This window comes from Myotis lucifugus, unplaced genomic scaffold (assembly GCF_000147115.1).
Source record: "Myotis lucifugus unplaced genomic scaffold, Myoluc2.0 scaffold_22, whole genome shotgun sequence".
In the NCBI taxonomy this organism is placed as follows: Eukaryota; Metazoa; Chordata; class Mammalia; order Chiroptera; family Vespertilionidae; genus Myotis; species Myotis lucifugus.
In genome coordinates, this window is record NW_005871070.1 from 7,878,516 (window position 1) to 7,895,662 (window position 17,147).

Sequence of the window (17,147 nt, forward strand, 5' to 3'; positions counted from 1 at the left end):
TTTATTTGTTTGTTTATTTATTATTGGTTTGAGAGAGAGAGAGGAAGAGAGAAACACTGATTTGTTGTTCCACATATTTATGCATTCATTTGTTGCTTCTTGTGTGTGCCTTGACCAGAGATCGAACCTGCAAACTTGCACATCAGGACAATGCTCTAACCAACTGAGCTACCCAGCCAGGGCTCCAGTACATACCTTTAGTGCAGTGATGGCGAACCTTTTGAGCTCGGCATGTCAGCATTTTGAAAAACCCTAACTTAACTCTAGTTCCGTGTCACATATAGAAATTTTTTGATGTTTGCAACCATAGTAAAACAAAGATTTATATTTTTGATATTTATTTTATATATTTAAATGCCATTTAACAAAGAAAAATCAACCAAAAAAATGAGTTTACGTGTCACCTCTGACACGCGTGTCATAGGTTCACCATCACTGCTTTAGTGTATGATCATGAAATAATGGGACCCACTCCAAAAACAGTACACACAAGTTGATCCCATTGCTTTATGGTCCCTTCATTTGCTGAATTAATTTCCTAGTCCTTTATGTGCTACAAAATAAGTTTGTAGCAGATGATTACAACTATTTCTTTTTTTTTTAACATATTTTTATTGATTTCAGAGAGGAAGGGAGATGGAGAGAGAGAAACATCAATGATGAGAGAGAATCATTGATCGGCTACCTCCGGCATACCCCCTACTGGGGATCAAACCTGCAGTCCGGGCATGTGCCCTTGACTGGAATCGAACCCAGGACCTTTCTGTCTGCAGGCTGACACTCTCTCCACTGAGCCAAACCAGTTAGGTCACAACTATTTCGACTCCTAAAGTATAGGAACCAGATTTTCTCTCAGAAAAATTTAATCGTCCAAAGACCACCACAATTTATTGAATAAAGGATGACTTACATGCAGTAAGTCCTCATTTAACATTGTTGATAGGTTCTGTGGCTTTAAGAAAAATGCTGTATAAAGAAACCATTTTACCATAGGCTAATAGTAAACAAGAGTTAAGTTCCTAAAGTATCTCATCAATGTTACAACAAATGACATTATTTGAGCACCTGCTGTATTTGATGTATAGTCATCTCCTTTTCTTCTGTTCTTTTTGTTGCCTACAGCCTTGCAGGAGCTTTAGTTAGCTGTCTCAAAATGATGGCTCTGATATGTGATGACACATAATTAATATGGTCTAGACATGGTTCCTTAAGACCATGACATTTGAATTTAAATATATGTGATTTTTTAAGACATTTTCTGAAATCTCCAAAATATTTTTCAAGTTTGTGTGTTTTAGTTTAATTTTGGTATGAGATTATAGAAGGGCATATGAGGGGGAAATGGAAACTACAGAAAAGAAGAAAAATTAACCATTACAATATATTGAATAAAGGATACAACAGGGGCCCTAGCCGGTTTTGTTCAGTGGATAGAGCGTCAGCCTGCGGACTGAAGGGTCCCGGGTTCGATTCCGGTCAAGGGCATGTACCTTGGTTGCGGGCACATCTCCAGTAGGGGGTATGCAGGAGGCAGCTGATCGTTGTTTCTCACTCATCGATGTTTCTGACTCTCTATCCCTCTCCCTTCCTCTCTGTAAAAACTCAATAAAATATATATATATAAAAAAAGGATACAACAGGGAAAGCAAGTGTTCATATCCTAGTGTACGTATTCACATGCCTGTCCCCAGTCCAAAGTGTTGCAGCCACTTTGTTAGCATGCAAGTTTGAATACCTTTTACCATTTGGACTTCCAAAATTAAAGATAAATTTAAATACCTTTTTAGGAATTTTTTAATTAACTTTTTAAAATTTACTTTAAAATATACATTTTAATGTAAATTTATTTACAGTTCATACTATTTTTGTCTCTCACTTGATTAGGTACAAATCAAGACCTACCAGCTCCTACTTTCCATTTTTCAGTATCCGAATCCAGCTGTTTCCTACCCTTACATTTACTCTTTAGTCTCCTCTATTGTGGAAAAACTACAGGAAATAGACAAAAAAAATCCTGAAGACACCACTGAGCTTCAGATCTTTCAAGAAGGTATAAAGGTGTTGGAAGCACTGGTAACCATTGCTGAAGAACAACATCGTAAGTGTCAGCATGAAGTTCATATTAAATCAGAATCTGTCTAAAATCAGAAATTTAATGTTTTTTTGTTTTGTTTTGTTTTTTAAATATATTTCTTTATTGATTTCAGAGAGGAAGGGAGAAGGAGAGAGAGAGAGAAACATCAATGATGAGAGAGAATCATTGATCGGCTGCCTTCTGCACACCCCCTACTGGGGATTGAGCCTGCAACCCAGGCATGTGCCCTTGGCCGGAATCGAACCTGGGACCCTTCAGTTCGCAGGCTGATGCTCTATCCACTGAGCCAAGCTGGCTAGGGCCAGAAATTTAATGTTAAAGTGTAAAACATTCACATATTTGTTAAATGAATAAATTTTTAAAATGTAAGAGTCACTATTATATTTTCATATTTATTGAAAGGCAGTGTTATGTTAATCCAAGTAGTATTAATTTGGGAGAAGAGATGGGAAGCATTGTTTTCCCCGTAAGTGGGGAAGAAAGTGTCCAGATCAAGTATGTTTACAACTTTTTGTAATAAACATTTATATTCCTGAACGTAGGGCTTACTTCACTTATTTACTTTCCAGGCTCTCAGCTGGTGGCTTGTCTTCTACCCATCCTCATTTCCTTCCTTTTGGATGAGAATGCTCTGGGATCAGCAACTTCCATAATGAGAAATTTACATGACTTTGCTTTGCAAAATCTCATGCAAATTGGGCCTCAGTATTCATCAGTGTTTAAAAGTGTAATGGCTTCTTCTCCATCCCTGAAAGCCCGCCTTGAGGCTGCTATAAAAGGCAATCAAGAAAGTGTCAAAGTCGGGACACCAACATCTAAACATACTAAGCACCCTGGGAAGAATTCAAGCATCCAATTGAAGACCAGTTTCCTCTGATGTTACTTTTTTTTATTAATAAGCACCTTAATATAGTAGTTGATTATTTTATTTCCTTCTCTTTGGGGACAAAAGTGACATTTTAGACACAAGTGCACTTGGAGGTCTAGTTGATTGTTTTAATTTAACTGACTTTTCAAAGTCACAAAACAACATTTTTTGTGGGGTTTTGTTTTTCCATTTAATAAAGCTGCACAGCTCTGTCAGAATTCTTGCCAGGAATTTCAATAATGTGCTAAAGAACTGACCTTACTAAACAATCCACTGCTTTAAAAATGAAATGGATTTCTTCTGACAGTCCATACACACTGAATATTATGACAGGTTGGACTCTATCATAAATTATCTGCATTTACGTTATATCCCAATTTTAACTTAAAATTCTGCCTTATTCAGCAATTGTATTAAACTTTCTTGGATTTCTCAAACAACATAAATTATTGGAAAACTACTTAGGAAGCTTGATTTAGAATTATTCAATATATAATAGTACAAATTAATTACAGCCCTACAGTGTGACTTAAGATTTGATGTCTATAAATATCAGGTTTTCAATCATCTTTTGGTTTTGTTTTTATTGGGTTCAGAAAATAGAAATTTTATTCATTTTAAATAAAAGAGGGCATTGCACTTCAATGTTTCAAATGGATTTTCTGTTACCTCTATTCCTAACAATTTTGTTCATTTGCATTTGTGGCAAACATTCATACCAATGAGTTTAATATAGATTCATATCTATACTTAGATCAACTATGGTTTATATAAATGTCAAATTTAGTACAATAAATTTAGATCATCAGTGAATACAAGTATGTTTTTTTAACATGAAACATATTTTAATATAGAAAAAAATCTAATGATAAAGTCATCTTGGTTGAAAAATATTTTTTAACTGTTGGTGATCATTGACTCTCTTTCCACTTCAGTGTTACACTTTGAATCAAGCACTATGTCAAAACAAAGCGCTTTCTTGTTAAATATTAAAAACCGAAGTGATGGGGCATGTTCAGAATTGAGAAAACACTTTGAGTCAAGCAAAAGCAATGTAATGTACTCTATTTTATTATGTTTGTATATAAATACTCTTGTAAATTGTTCAGAGTGAAAACATTTGACAAACTCTAACACTACAATCAATTTTTCTGATTTACATAAATAAAGCTAATTTTCTTTATTCTTGTATTTGAAATTATTTACCCACATAAATGGCTGGTTAATCTCCCAGATTTCAGAAAATCAATTTTACAGGGCAAATAATATCCCTTCTCTGTAACTTGGCCTTTTTTTCTCAGAGGAGCCCTTTCTTTGGAGCATTCTTTGCAATGGTTTGGGTTCTGTTTTCCTAATTGTCTTGAGGAATTTGAGAGTATACTTCTTACTGTTTCTTTCACCTGAATGCCCTTCCTTCCTTTGTTTTATCTGGCAGGTTTCCACACCTTTTAGGCCTAGTTTAAATATCACCATGTCTCCTCACCTTGGTAACTCTCCTTTAACTTCTTTTTTTTGGGGTGGGGGTAATATATTTTTATTGATTTCAGAGAGGAAGGGAGAGAGAGAGAAAGACAAACATCAATGATGAGAGAGAATCATTGATCGGCTGCCTCCTGCATGCTCCCACTGGGGATCGAGCCCACAACCCCAGCATGTGCCCAGACCGGGGATTGAACCATAACATCCTGGTTCATAGGTCAACGCTCAACCACTGAGCCACGCCAGCCAGGCTCGTCTTTAACTTCTTTCCTTCCTCTTATACCAACCAAATTTAACTGCTCCTTCATCTGTTCCTGTGATGCTTTATACATTCTTCTGTGCATGGAACATCACATTGCATTTTAATATCTCCTTAGACCAGTGGTGGCGAACCTTTTGAGCTCGGCGTGTCAGCATTTTGAAAAACCCTAACTTAACTCTGGTGCCGTGTCACATATAGAAATTTTTTGATGTTTGCAACCATAGTAAAACAAAGATTTATATTTTTGATATTTATTTTATATATTTAAATGCCATTTAACAAAGAAAAATCAACCAAAAAATGAGTTCGCGTGTCACCTCTGACACGTGTGTCATAGGTTCGCCATCACTGCCTTAGACTGTGCCTCCTCAAAGGGAGTTTTGTTTTCTATAACTACTCTGTAGCGTCAACTAGGTACTTAATAACTTGAATTGGAATGATATAGGATGGATTTGAGGTCAGAAATTTATTCCTTTGCCAAGGCAAATGCTGGACTGGATTCTTGGTATATAATTTATTAACTTCATCTTTGGGTTATTTTGTATTGAAAGGTTATCATGGTGGTATGCGGGCAGACTAAATAGCCATCTCAGACGGTGGATAAAGAGAAATTGAATTTATTTAAGGAAAGGGGGTGGGGGATGGGATACCCAAAGGGAAGAGCTGCACAGCACCGAGCCAAAGGGATATTGGGTCGATGATGGCAGCCCCCAGGAATTGGAGTTTCATATATGCAGTCACTGGTGGGGAGTTCTTATCATCATTGGGTCTGGGAGCTGAGCTGGTGAGCTTGTAATGCAGATGGAATTCAGATGTGCAATCAGGTGTTTTTAGGACAGTTTGAATTCCTGATGTGGTCTGATTCTTGGTGTCCTGCAAGTTTTCCTGTGGTGGGAAACTTACAAATGGCATTAAGGACTATATTGCCCTATAGTCCTAATAGAAATCTTTTAATTGTATTATTTAGTTTGTTCAGCTAAAAACAAGACAACAGGCTCCAACAGTGTCACTCATGCTAAGTCCCATGTCACCATACTGGAACTTAATTACAGTTTTGGCCTCTCCCAGAAATGGAATCTTCAACCAGTCAATCATAAATCATCTAATCAGCATCATGAGGTAATCAGCCTGATAGACCCCTTCCAACCCCTAAAAGAAAGTGACCTTCCCACAACCAATCTGCTTTTCACTAGTGCAACTTTCTTGTTCCCACTTCCTTTTGCCTATGAAAGTCTTTCATTTTGTGTAGCTCCTCAGAGCTCCTTTCTATCTGCCAGATAGTACGCTGCCTGACTTCATGAATTGTTAAATAAAGCCAGTAAGATCTTTAAAATATATTCAGTTGAATTTGTGGGTTTTTTAAAGTCAGTTTTTATTTTTTTGTTTTTATTTTTTTTAAATATATTTTATTGATTTTTTACAGAGAGGAAGGGAGAGGGATAGAGAGTTAGAAACATCAATGAGAGAGAAACATCGATCAGCTGCCTCCTGCACATCCCCCACCGGGGATGTGCCCGCAACCCAGGTACATGCCCTTGACCGGAATCGAACCTGGGACCTTTCAGTCCGCAGGCCAACGCTCTATCCACTGAGCCAAACCGGTTTCGGCTAAAGTCAGTTTTTAAACATTAAGATTTCAAGCCCAGCTGGCATGGCTCAGTGGTGAGCATCGACCTATAAACCAGAAGGTCAAGGTTCAATTCCCAATCAGGGCACATGCCCGGGTTGCAGGCTCGATCCCTAGTGTGGGGTGTGCAGGAAGTAGCCGATCAATGATAGTCTCTCATCATCGATGTTTCTATCTCTCCCTCTCCCTTCCTCTCTGAAATCAATAAAATATATATTTTAAAATAAACAATATTTCTACTCATCATTTAGTGACATGGTGTCCTGAATTATTTGGGTTAAAGTTTCCATATGAATGTCAATAGTTACGAAAAAATATGTCCAATGCCATGGAATGAGGAACTTTGAGTTAGGGTCTATTCTATAGCCTTTTAAAAAATGTGTCAATACAACATATTTAATAAACATTGTATTAGTAAATATGTCCTTACTGATAAGAAAATTAAGGCCTGATAGCTGAAATTTGAACCCAGGGTCCATACTGAAGACAGAAAAAGTTCTGTGGCAGTCCTGACTCTATCAAGATACAGATTTTCTCTTCTTTCACTACTCACCTTCAATTTCAAGGGAACACTTAAACAGATCCCGATAAATGTTGTAAAGATGTATAAGCCTAGTGTTATGGGAGCCCAGAGAAGAAAACTGAAGTTTCAAAAATGGACTTTATGGTACAGGCGATCAGAATAGTATTTACTTGATGGGATAAATGCATACTAAGTGCATAACCCAAGAGTCTTCATAACATTGATTCTGAAAAGTTCCCCATATTTCATATCCTAAAGAATTCCCTGGTGGTTTTATTATGATGATGATGATGATGATGATGTTAGTTTGTATTACGAGAGAAGAAATTCAGCCCTCAAGCTAATAAACTATGAAAATATTAATACAGAACTGACAATATGTGAAATAAATTATTTTTGTTGTTGTTAATCCTCACCCGAGGATATTTTCCATTGATTTTCAGAGAGAGTGAAAGGGAAGGGGAGAGACAGAGTGAGAGAAACATTGATGTGGGAGAGATACATTGATTGGTTGCCTCCTGTACATGCCGGGACCAGGGATCAAGCCTACAACCCAAGTACGTGCCCTTGAATGGAATCGAACCCAGGACCCGTCAGTCCACAGGTCAACGCTCTATCAACGGCTAAGGTGAAATAAATTCTATACTCATAAAACCTAAAGTTAAAATGTTGAATCATTTCTGGTGGTTTAATGACTGCATTTCCCTACATTAAGGCAACAGTCCTACATCTTCAACAGCCTGCCTATGTATCTTTCCAAAGTCCATTAACATAACATTTATTACTGACACATACTGCAATTTCTCCATCAATTAAATGCACTTTCCTCTTTACAAATAACTTCTTAACTCTTGCAAGACATCAATTTATTAGGAGAAATTTATCTCCATGTTTGCTAGCAATATAGTTACTCAACTGGGAGCTAACTGACAATGATCAGTTGTCAATTCAACTGTCAGTTAATGAGTTGTGCCCCGTTGACTTCTGTCTGCCCATCTGTTTAACTGATACCTGGGCTTTTAGCTTTGAGGAAATGGAAAATTTTGTGTTGTGATATAGAGCTGGGATATATTCAGTACAGACCACAAATACAATTCCAGTGTCTTTAAATTCAAAGGAGCTAGCTTCCTTTAATTGTGTTTCTGTTTGGTTAGGACTCCTGCACTGTTCTATCTGGGGCATTTTAAAATGATTATTCCATAGACTACTTGGGAAAATTTCTCTTTACTTGATGGCCATTCTTAATACATATCCACATATCATTCTTTAAATAGACAATGTATTTTATTTTTAAAATGATTCTAACTATGTTTTTAAGAAAATAAGAGGTCATTGTTGCTGATAAAAAACTAATGTTGATAATGTTTTGCTTAATGGAATAAAAATTTAATCATTTAATTTTTTTTTCAGATAAAAGTACCTAAAGGTAAAACAAAAGGTACACACACACACCAGATGTAGTCAACTACTTCATAAACTACTAGAGGCCCAGTGCACGAAATTCGTGTACGGGTGGGGTCCCTAGGCCTGGCCGGCGAACGGGGCCGATCTGTGGGGTGACCAGCAGGGTGATTGGGAGGTCCCCGCTGGCACCTGCCTTGGCCAGCCTGGCAGCGCCCACTGGCCGGCCCCGCCCCCCACTGCTACTGCCAATCGCCTCCCTCTGTGGAGCTACCAGCGGGCTGATCGGGGGGCCCCCACTGGCACCTGCCTTGGCTGACCTGGGGCCTGCAGGCTGGGGGCAGTTCCTGCATTGAGCATCTGCCCCTGGTGGTCAGTGTGCATCATAGTGACTAGTCGTTCTGCCATTCGGTCGATTTGCATATTAGGCTTTTTTTATATAGGATACTATTCCAAGAAAGAACAAAACAAGTGAGATTCTTTTTAATATCTTTTTATTGATTTCAGAGAGAGAGGGAGAGATAGAAACATCAATGATGAGAGAGAATCATTGCTTGGCTGCCTCCTGCACACCCCCTGTGGGGAATCAAGCCTGCAACCTGGGCATGTGCCCTTGACCGGAATCGAACCTGGGACCCTTCAGTCCACAGGCCGACGCTCTATCCCAGGGGTGGGCAAACTTTTTGACTCGAGGGCCACAATGGGTTCTTAAACTGGACCGGAGGGCCGGAACAAAAGCATGGATGGAGTGTTTGTGTGAACTAATATAAATTCAAAGTAAACATCATTACATAAAAGGGTATGGTCTTTTTTTTTTTTTTTAGTTTTATTCATTTCAAATGGGCCGGATTCGGCCCTCGGGCCGTAGTTTGCCCATGGCTGCTATCCACTGAGCCAAACCAACTAGGGCAAGTGTGATATTTTTAAAAGCAATTTAAACTATGCCAAGAGGATTTTTGTTAGTGTTATGTATGGAGGTAGTGCAAGTGGTCTCAGAAAAAAAAACACAAGCATGTCTAACCAAAATAGGTTCTGCTGAACAATGAAGCCTTTAAACCAGGACATTCACTGTTTGTTACTTGTTTCTGATCTTGATTAACAAAGCTTTGGGATTTGTATTTTATAACCAAATGCCAAAGGAGTGCTCACTACTCCCTGAATTGCCAGCGTGACTAGTGTTTCCATACTTTTCTCTCCCTAGTAGTGTCAATTACTAGAAACCCATCATCTTGGCCATTTTTTAAACACAAAAGCTTTCTAAAAATAGATTTTTCTAAATGATGGAAATGTTTTTGTTTCAGCAGTCAACAGACCTATTGTGAGTCATTATCAAAGGAGAAGTGGTTATACTAGGCCACTTCCTATTCACTAGTCAGAGGTATTGTTACTCTGCCATTTGCTACATTTTTTATTACAAATGCCTTTTTTTCTTTTCTTTTTAAATATATTTTTTATTGATTTCAGAGAGGAAGGGAGAAGGAAAGATGAAATATCAATGGTGAGAGAGAATCATTGATGGGCTGCCTCCTGCACGCACCACACTGGGGATCCAGCCAGCAATTCTGACATCTGCCCTGACTGGGAATCCAACTGGTGACCTCTCAGTGCATGGGACAGCACTCAACCAACTGAGCCACACCGACCAGGGCTTTTTTCATTGTTAATGTGATCATTCTAGTTTCCCAATGTATTAAAAGTTTTGTGGAGCCCGGTGTGGCTCCGTTGGTTGGGCATCATCACATGTACCGAGAGGTCACCAGTTTGATTCCTCGGGGGGCACATGCCCAGGTTTTGGGCTTGGTCCCCAAGAGGGCATGAAGAAGACAGCCGATGAATATTTGCTCTCACATAGATGTTTCTCTCTCACCTTCTCTTTTCCTCTCTCTCTAAAACTCAAATTTTAAAAATATTTTTAAAAAATAGAGTTAACCAATGAATACATAAATAAGTGGAACAAATTGATATTTCTCTCTCCCTTCCTCTCTTTCTAAAAATTACTTTTTAAAGAAAAGAAATAAGGAAAAAAAGAAGGCCCGGGCTGAGCGGCTCAGTTGGTTGAAGCTTCATCCCATACATTGAAAGGTTGTGGGGTTTGATACCCAGTCGGGGTGTGTACAGGAGGCAACCGATCCACTTCTCTCTCTCTCTCTCTCTCTCTCTCTCTCTCTCTCTAATCAATGAGCATGTCCTTGGGTAAAGATTTAAAAATTTTTGCACAAAAACTTGTATATGAATATTTATAACATAATTACCGATAATAGCCAAAAAAATGGGAACAACCCAAGTACTTGTTCATCAATTGATGAATGTATAAACAAAATTGGTATACTGCATTTTCTTCACAACTTTTCTGTAAATCCAAAACAAACTATTCTACATTTAAACGCTTATTTTGAAAGAAAAAAATCTGATTCACAATGTCTAGGGTAAGGTCTAATAATCTGCATTTTTAATCTGCACTTGTTTCCTATCGCCCTTGCTTCTGATGGATGGTCACATGCCATTCCTTAAGAAGCACTATCCTAAGGTCAGCTCCCAGTCTGGCCCCCAGCCTAAAGCAGAGCAGCTGTGTGAGCATGACCACTGCCTTCAGGAAGTTTGCTGGTTAACTCTATAGCAGGTATTTACAAAGTAGGTCAGCTCAGCCTCTGTTCACCTACGTTTTTAGGGATTAGTCAGAAGAAGAGGTAGCTCTGTCTCTGGTCACCAGCAGGAAAAGGTGTGGTGGAATAGAAAAGTAGGTACCTGGCTCCCATTTTGAAAGTACCACCCTTCTTAATGAGTGTCAAAACACCTTAGTCACTTCTATTTTGTTTATGTTGCTCCCTTTCCATGTACTACTTCCTTGGGCTCTATCCCAGATAAAAGAAATCAAAGTGCCAAGCACTACCCCACAAGTAAGCTGGTGAAGAAGTCTACAGTAAAAAAATGTTCCTGGACCCTTGGTTCCAATAGTCATTTCTCCAGTCTTAATCCTCAGCTAGTCTCTGTTCCCTCATATGGAAAACACCAGTGTCTCTTGCAGGTGAGACTATAGCAGTGTTTAGATAAGTGATCATAAAGGTCTAGGTACAACAGATTAATGATCCCTAATAATTTATGGTAGTGTATTAAAAAATATCCAAACAGGGGGGTGAGAGCATGAGTGGAGGGGGGGGGGTAATGTGGGGATAAGGACACATATGTAATAACTTAATCAATAAAAAATTAAAAAAATATATCCAGGGGAATGGAACTGGAGAGCATTATGCTAAGTGAAATAAGCCAGTCAGAGAAAGATAAATATCACATAATCTCACTCATTTATGGAATATAATGAACAACAAACTGATAAACAAAAACAGATCCAGAGACAGAGAAGCATCAATCAGATGCTCAAACCTCAGAGGGAAGGTAGGGGAGGGTGGGGGTAAGGAGGAGAGATCAACCAAAGGACTTGTATGCCTGCATATAAGCCTAACCAATGGACACAGACACCAGAGGGGTGAGGGCATGAGTGGGGGAAGAGGCAATGGAGGGATAAGGACACCTATGTTATACCTTAATCAATAAAGAAATTTTAAAAAAATATATCCAGGAGAGAACATTGGCAAGAAAAACGGGGCAAATCTCAGACCTCGAACAAATAACACTGCTGTGTTATTTTGGAGTCCTTGAAAAATATATAGCCCTGAATATCAAGTGATATAAATTTTCATCACATGGTCATTACTGTGTGTGTGTGTGTGTGTGTGTGTGTGTGTGTGTGTGTGTGGTTACCTTTGTCAGAGGAATGATACTTCTCTTTTTAATAAGGGAAATAATACATCCTTCTGTTTTGTATTTACACTCCATAGTGGTTTCCTATGTGTCCCCTGCTTCAGTGTTGCTCAGCCAACCTGTACACATAGGTCTCTTCATCTTTGTACAATTATTGCTCGTCAAGCCTCCCTCCCTCTCATGACTCTGTTTTGTTCAGTCTAGAAGTAGAGATTTGATTTCACCATTCATTCATGATGAACTTGCGTGAGATCATTGCTAATTAGGAATGATCATATCTGTGAAAAGCACTTCCCTTGAACACGAAAAACAACCACAGTAGAATCCCAAACACCTATTACATGCAGTACACGGAGGGAACAAGGAAGTACCAGCATAGAAAGAGCACTGGACTCCAGTGCCAATGGATCTGGAGTCTAACTGACTAATGTTGTTAGCTTGGGCGAGTCAGCTTCCTGGGCCTCAGTTTCTTCTCTGCAAAGCAGTTGAGAATAGTGTGACCTAGTATCCCAGTTTGCCTAAGATTGCAAGTTTAGCACCGAAAGGTCTATACTTCTTAGTACCAGGTAAGCCAGGATGGTTAGTTCCCCTCTTGGACAGGCTATTTGAGATTATCGCGGGAGGTCTCTCTTTTCCGCGTCCAGCACGGAAAGAGAAATGAACCGGTTCTTTGAGTAGAGGTGCTGGGGATTGAGAAATGAAATAAAGAGACAAGACACAGAAATAAAAGGAGAAGCTGGGACCGGGTGGGCTTCTGCCCTCTGATGGAGGGACAGACAGGGGGCTCAGCACCGGAACCATGTCTTTAATTTATACCCAAATACCAGGAAGTTACATCACATCTGTGTGGGCCTTGAGTTCCTGGCGACATAATGAGATCCACCCCCTAGCACCTGGGCTGGAAAGGTCAGACTGGTTGACCTGCTTGCCTTTGGGCTAGGACCGCCCCCAGGGCGTGGCTCTGCCTAAGCCCTGGGTTCAGTTGACAATATTTTTAAGAACGCCTGTTGTGCCTTGCCAGGGGCCCCCCAGATGAGATCTTTTCTGGTTCTGATTCTTCTGGGTCTAAGCCTCATGTACTTTTCTCAAGGTATGTTGTTTACGCCCTTTTGAGAGTGTGGGCTGAGTCACAGAGAGACAGGGTGGTGGCAGTATAGGCAGAGAGCTTGGAAGGCTCCCTGCCTCCTGACCTGTGATTCACAGGGGATGTTGCCAGGCACCATTCCTAACATCTCGGCAAGAGAGATCAGCTGAGAATGGTACACTCAGGCAAGAGGCATTCTTGGGTTTCCCAGTGGAAAGAAATTCGAAAACAATTGACTAATGAGAGGAATTTCTAGCAAATGTTGAGGCTGTCAGTATTCTTGCAAGTGAGCCAATGACCTTTTAAGCTACATCTACAACTGACTAGCTTCTTGGCTGTCATTCCAATGAAGGCTCCTCTGTTTCCAGTTTAGACTGTATTCAAAACTGGCTTGGCAGTAAGGCTTTTAGCATCCTCAGATATTGACTTAATCCAGCATGAGCTAATATAAAATCAACTTTCTAGTAAAGGCTTTAAAGATAAATAAGTAAATAACAACAAAAAAACAGCAAGTGATTGCCACTGCTAGTGTTGACAACTGAATCTGTTGTCCTATTTTCATAACTTTCAAGAATAGGGTCCTTGGATGACTTGAATCAAGAGGGAAGACAAAAAAAAAAAAAGAGGGAAGACAGCTGAACTCAAGGTCTTGAGTGGCTTTACCACACTGCAAGGGACTACAGAGGCTGCCAGCTGGCCCTCAGCTGACTGAAATGAGATGCAGCTTGCCACAGATTTATATTTAATTTAGAAGCAAACTTCATAATCACCTTGTACATTTTTTCTGTGAGCCTGACTTCATTTTGGCTGTAGGCTTAAGATCAACTCCTATTTTGATCTCACCTCATAGAATAAATTTGCCCCAATTTCCTTCTCAGTCATTCTTCTTAAACAGCTGGATCCAAAATATAGCCCCAAATAATTACTGAATGAATATTCACGGAGAAAGTCAAAAGAGCTAGATTTACAAAAACGATTTAAGGAACTAAGTAACAAAGCAAGGAACTTGTCTAACTCAGCAAATTAAAACAACAGTTATGTAAAGTCTCTTACCCTCCCTTGACCAATCAAAAATACAATGAAATCAAGCTCAACTGGTTTAAGAAGTATGTGCCAAAGAGTAATTTCCCAACCAATTTGCTCCTCTCCCCTTTCTGTGAACTCTACTTCAGTGGAATCTAAGGCTATGTTAACAAAGGAAACTTTTAGCCACAAGTTCATGAGTCAATTATCTGGAGACTAATTATGACTCCAATAACAATTCTTGTTTACACATAACCAAAATCTAGTAGCATGAATATCTACACAAGATATTTTTGGTGATGCATGGTCAACTTGGGAGAGACCGGATATATAAGAAGGCCCTAGGCATGTGACTTTAAATTCTTTCAGTTGAAGAAGAGTATTATATGTTACCTAATGGACGATGAAGAAATTAAAAGATGTGTGCTGGTTTGCTTTGTTCACCTTGGTGGGTGGCCCAAGTTCTCATTATTTTACAATTTCGGCTACCTGCCCTGTCCCCTGGCCTTTGAGTTCGTTAACTTTCTCTGAAGCTGGAGGAAGGGTAAAAAGAGAGCTTTTAACATCTCTAAATCCTATGAGATAAGGAATTTCTGACAAAGGATCATATTGGACCAAATAGGTCCAATCAAAGCCTGATTTGGTCCTGGGGGTGCATCAGGATTATCAAACTCATGGTTAGGCCTTGGTGCTCTACCCAAATGTCCATGCTCTCCTGCTCAGGAGACATCAGCGGGCACCACAGTGTGCTGGGGACATTCAGCTGAGAAGGTGCACAAATCCCTCCCCATGTATTTCCCCTGTAAGATGGGGAGTTTGTAGGTGCGGTGAGTTCATGATTTGTTCTAAACGTCTTATAAATTCCTGTTTCCGCTGGCAGACTAAAAATATCTCTGCCGGCCTTTGGAAGTTGCAGCAATTGGTCAATACGAAGGTAAAGTTTAGCAATTAAGTAAAAATGATTGACCTGGTTGGTCATTATGTCCTTTCCATTTGTAGGGATAAGCATAAATGAAATAAGACTTTTAAAAAGATTTTGTTATTCTTCTTTAGAGGTATATACAAGAAAGGAATTCTTCCTCCCAAGTGCCTCAACCTTTCCAAGAAACTGAGCTTTTTAAGAATTCTCTGGGAATAGCCCTGTATGGAAAGCAGTTCCTCTGGTCCTAAGCTGCAGACTGTCTGAATTTTTATTATAAAGGAGTAGGTTTAATAGGGTATCTTGGCTTTCCAGCCCTGGACCCAGATGATCTTGATGCCCACAAAGAACTAGATTGCCATTTATGAACTCCTTTTTAAGGAGGGAGTGATGGTGGCCAAGAAGGATGTCAACATGTCAAAGCACCCCAAGCTGGCAGACAAGAATGCACCCAACCTTCATGTCATAAAGGTCTCTCAAGTCACAAGGCTACTGAGGAGTAGTTTGCCTGGAGACAACTTCTACTGGTACCTTACCAACAAGGGTACCTAGTATCTCCATGATTTTCAACATCTTCCCCCTGAGATTGTACCTGCCACCTTGTGCCACAGACCAGAAGGCCAGATAAAAGGTCTGGAGGCAAGCATCCTGCAAGACTCACCCAACGGAAGCCAACAGAGACACCTATTAGCGAATTGCTGGATCAACAACCAAACTCCAGGGTAAAGGCAGATATGCTTGTGAACTTGGTTAGCCAACTCAGGTTAGAGGAGATTGTTTTGTGTTGAATCAAACTATAGCCATAGATAGATAGATAGATAGATAGATAGATAGATAGATAGAGATATATAAATATGGCTAATATGCTAAGTGTCCCTCTGCCGCTCCGACCAGTCACTATGACACGCACTGATCACAATATATATATATATCTAGTTTAAGTTTATTTGGACCTGAAGTAGTTAAGTTTATTTACCTGTTTGTTCAAACCTTTATAATTACGAACCTAGAAAAACTTGAGTTCTCTTGCCTTACTTTCATTTATCTATATACTAGTGACCCAGTGCACAGATTCATGCACATTGAAAGGAAATTAATTAGAAGGTGGCCAGCGGGGCGGGACTGGGCAAGATAGGCCGGACACACCCTGGAGCCAACTTTCCTCAGTCCCTCCCCAGCATCTGTGGAGTGAGCGGGGTCCCTAAGCAAGTGGGGTCCCTCGGCCTGGCCTGCGGGGATCGTGCCAAAACCGGCTCTCCAACATCCCCCAAGGGGTCCCAGAGTGCAAGAGGGAATTCTGCAAAGCTGCTATTATACAGGGTGTGGAACGCAAACGCAAGTGTGCAGTAAACCATATTCGAGGCCAACAGTGCCCCAGCAACAACATAATCCACGGCTGAAGGTGGAATCGCGCAGCCTCGTGAGGAATCAGGCTCCCTCCTCTCTGGTTTTGGGGTGCGTCACCTGAGAACTGCTGCTGCCAAGTCACTGCAGCTCAGTAGCTCCTGTGTTGAGCATCTGCCCCCTGGTGGTCAGTGCGCATCATAGCGACTGGTTGTTCCATTGTTTGGTTGATTTATTATATATCTTATATAATAAAAGGCTAATATACTAAGTGTCCCTCTGCCCCTCCAATCAGTCATTATGACATGCACTGACCACTAGGGGGCAGATGCTCAATGCAGGAGCTTCCCCCGGATGGTCGGTGTACTCCTACACGGGGAGCACAGCTTAGCCAGCTTAGCCGGGCCCACAGGGGGAGCGCCATTCAGCCAGAAGCCAGGCTCAACGCTGACAAGCGCAGCAGCAGTGGTAGGAGCCTCTTCCACCTCTGCAACAGGGCTAAGGACCTCTCGGGGGATGTCCACCTGCCAGCTTAGGCCTGCTCCCTGCAAGAAATTAATGAGGCCTGCAGGGAGTGTGCCTAAGCCAGCAGGCAGACATCCCCTAAGGGGTCTTGGACTGCGAGAGGGTGCAGGCCGGGCTGAGGGCCTGCCCCCCCCCCCCCAGTGCATGAATTTCATGCACCAGGCCTCTAGTATAGACATAAAAGGCTAAGTGTCTGTCTGTCCGACCAGTTGCTATGACACACACTGACCACCAGGAG

At 40.4% G+C, this 17,147-nt stretch overlaps 2 protein-coding genes across 3 annotated transcripts in view; both read left to right on the forward strand.

Annotated features, from left to right (window-relative positions):
• HEATR5A (HEAT repeat containing 5A) overlaps positions 1–4,146 on the forward strand; it is a 71,952-nt gene extending 67,806 nt beyond the window's left edge. For both annotated transcript variants that reach the window (XM_006085847.3, XM_014453329.2), the window contains 2 exons: positions 1,885–2,098; positions 2,665–4,146. In XM_006085847.3, coding sequence (XP_006085909.1) covers positions 1,885–2,098; positions 2,665–2,972 — 522 coding nt within the window. In that variant the 3' untranslated portion in view covers positions 2,973–4,146. The remainder of the gene's footprint in view (positions 1–1,884; positions 2,099–2,664) is intronic.
• An 11,284-nt stretch (positions 4,147–15,430) lies between these two features.
• The window catches only part of LOC111825342 (40S ribosomal protein S10-1-like), a 32,339-nt gene continuing 30,622 nt past the window's right edge, over positions 15,431–17,147 (forward strand). Inside the window, exon 1 of the mRNA XM_023751474.1 lies at positions 15,431–15,584. Within this exon, the coding sequence (XP_023607242.1) occupies positions 15,431–15,584 (154 nt within the window). The remainder of the gene's footprint in view (positions 15,585–17,147) is intronic.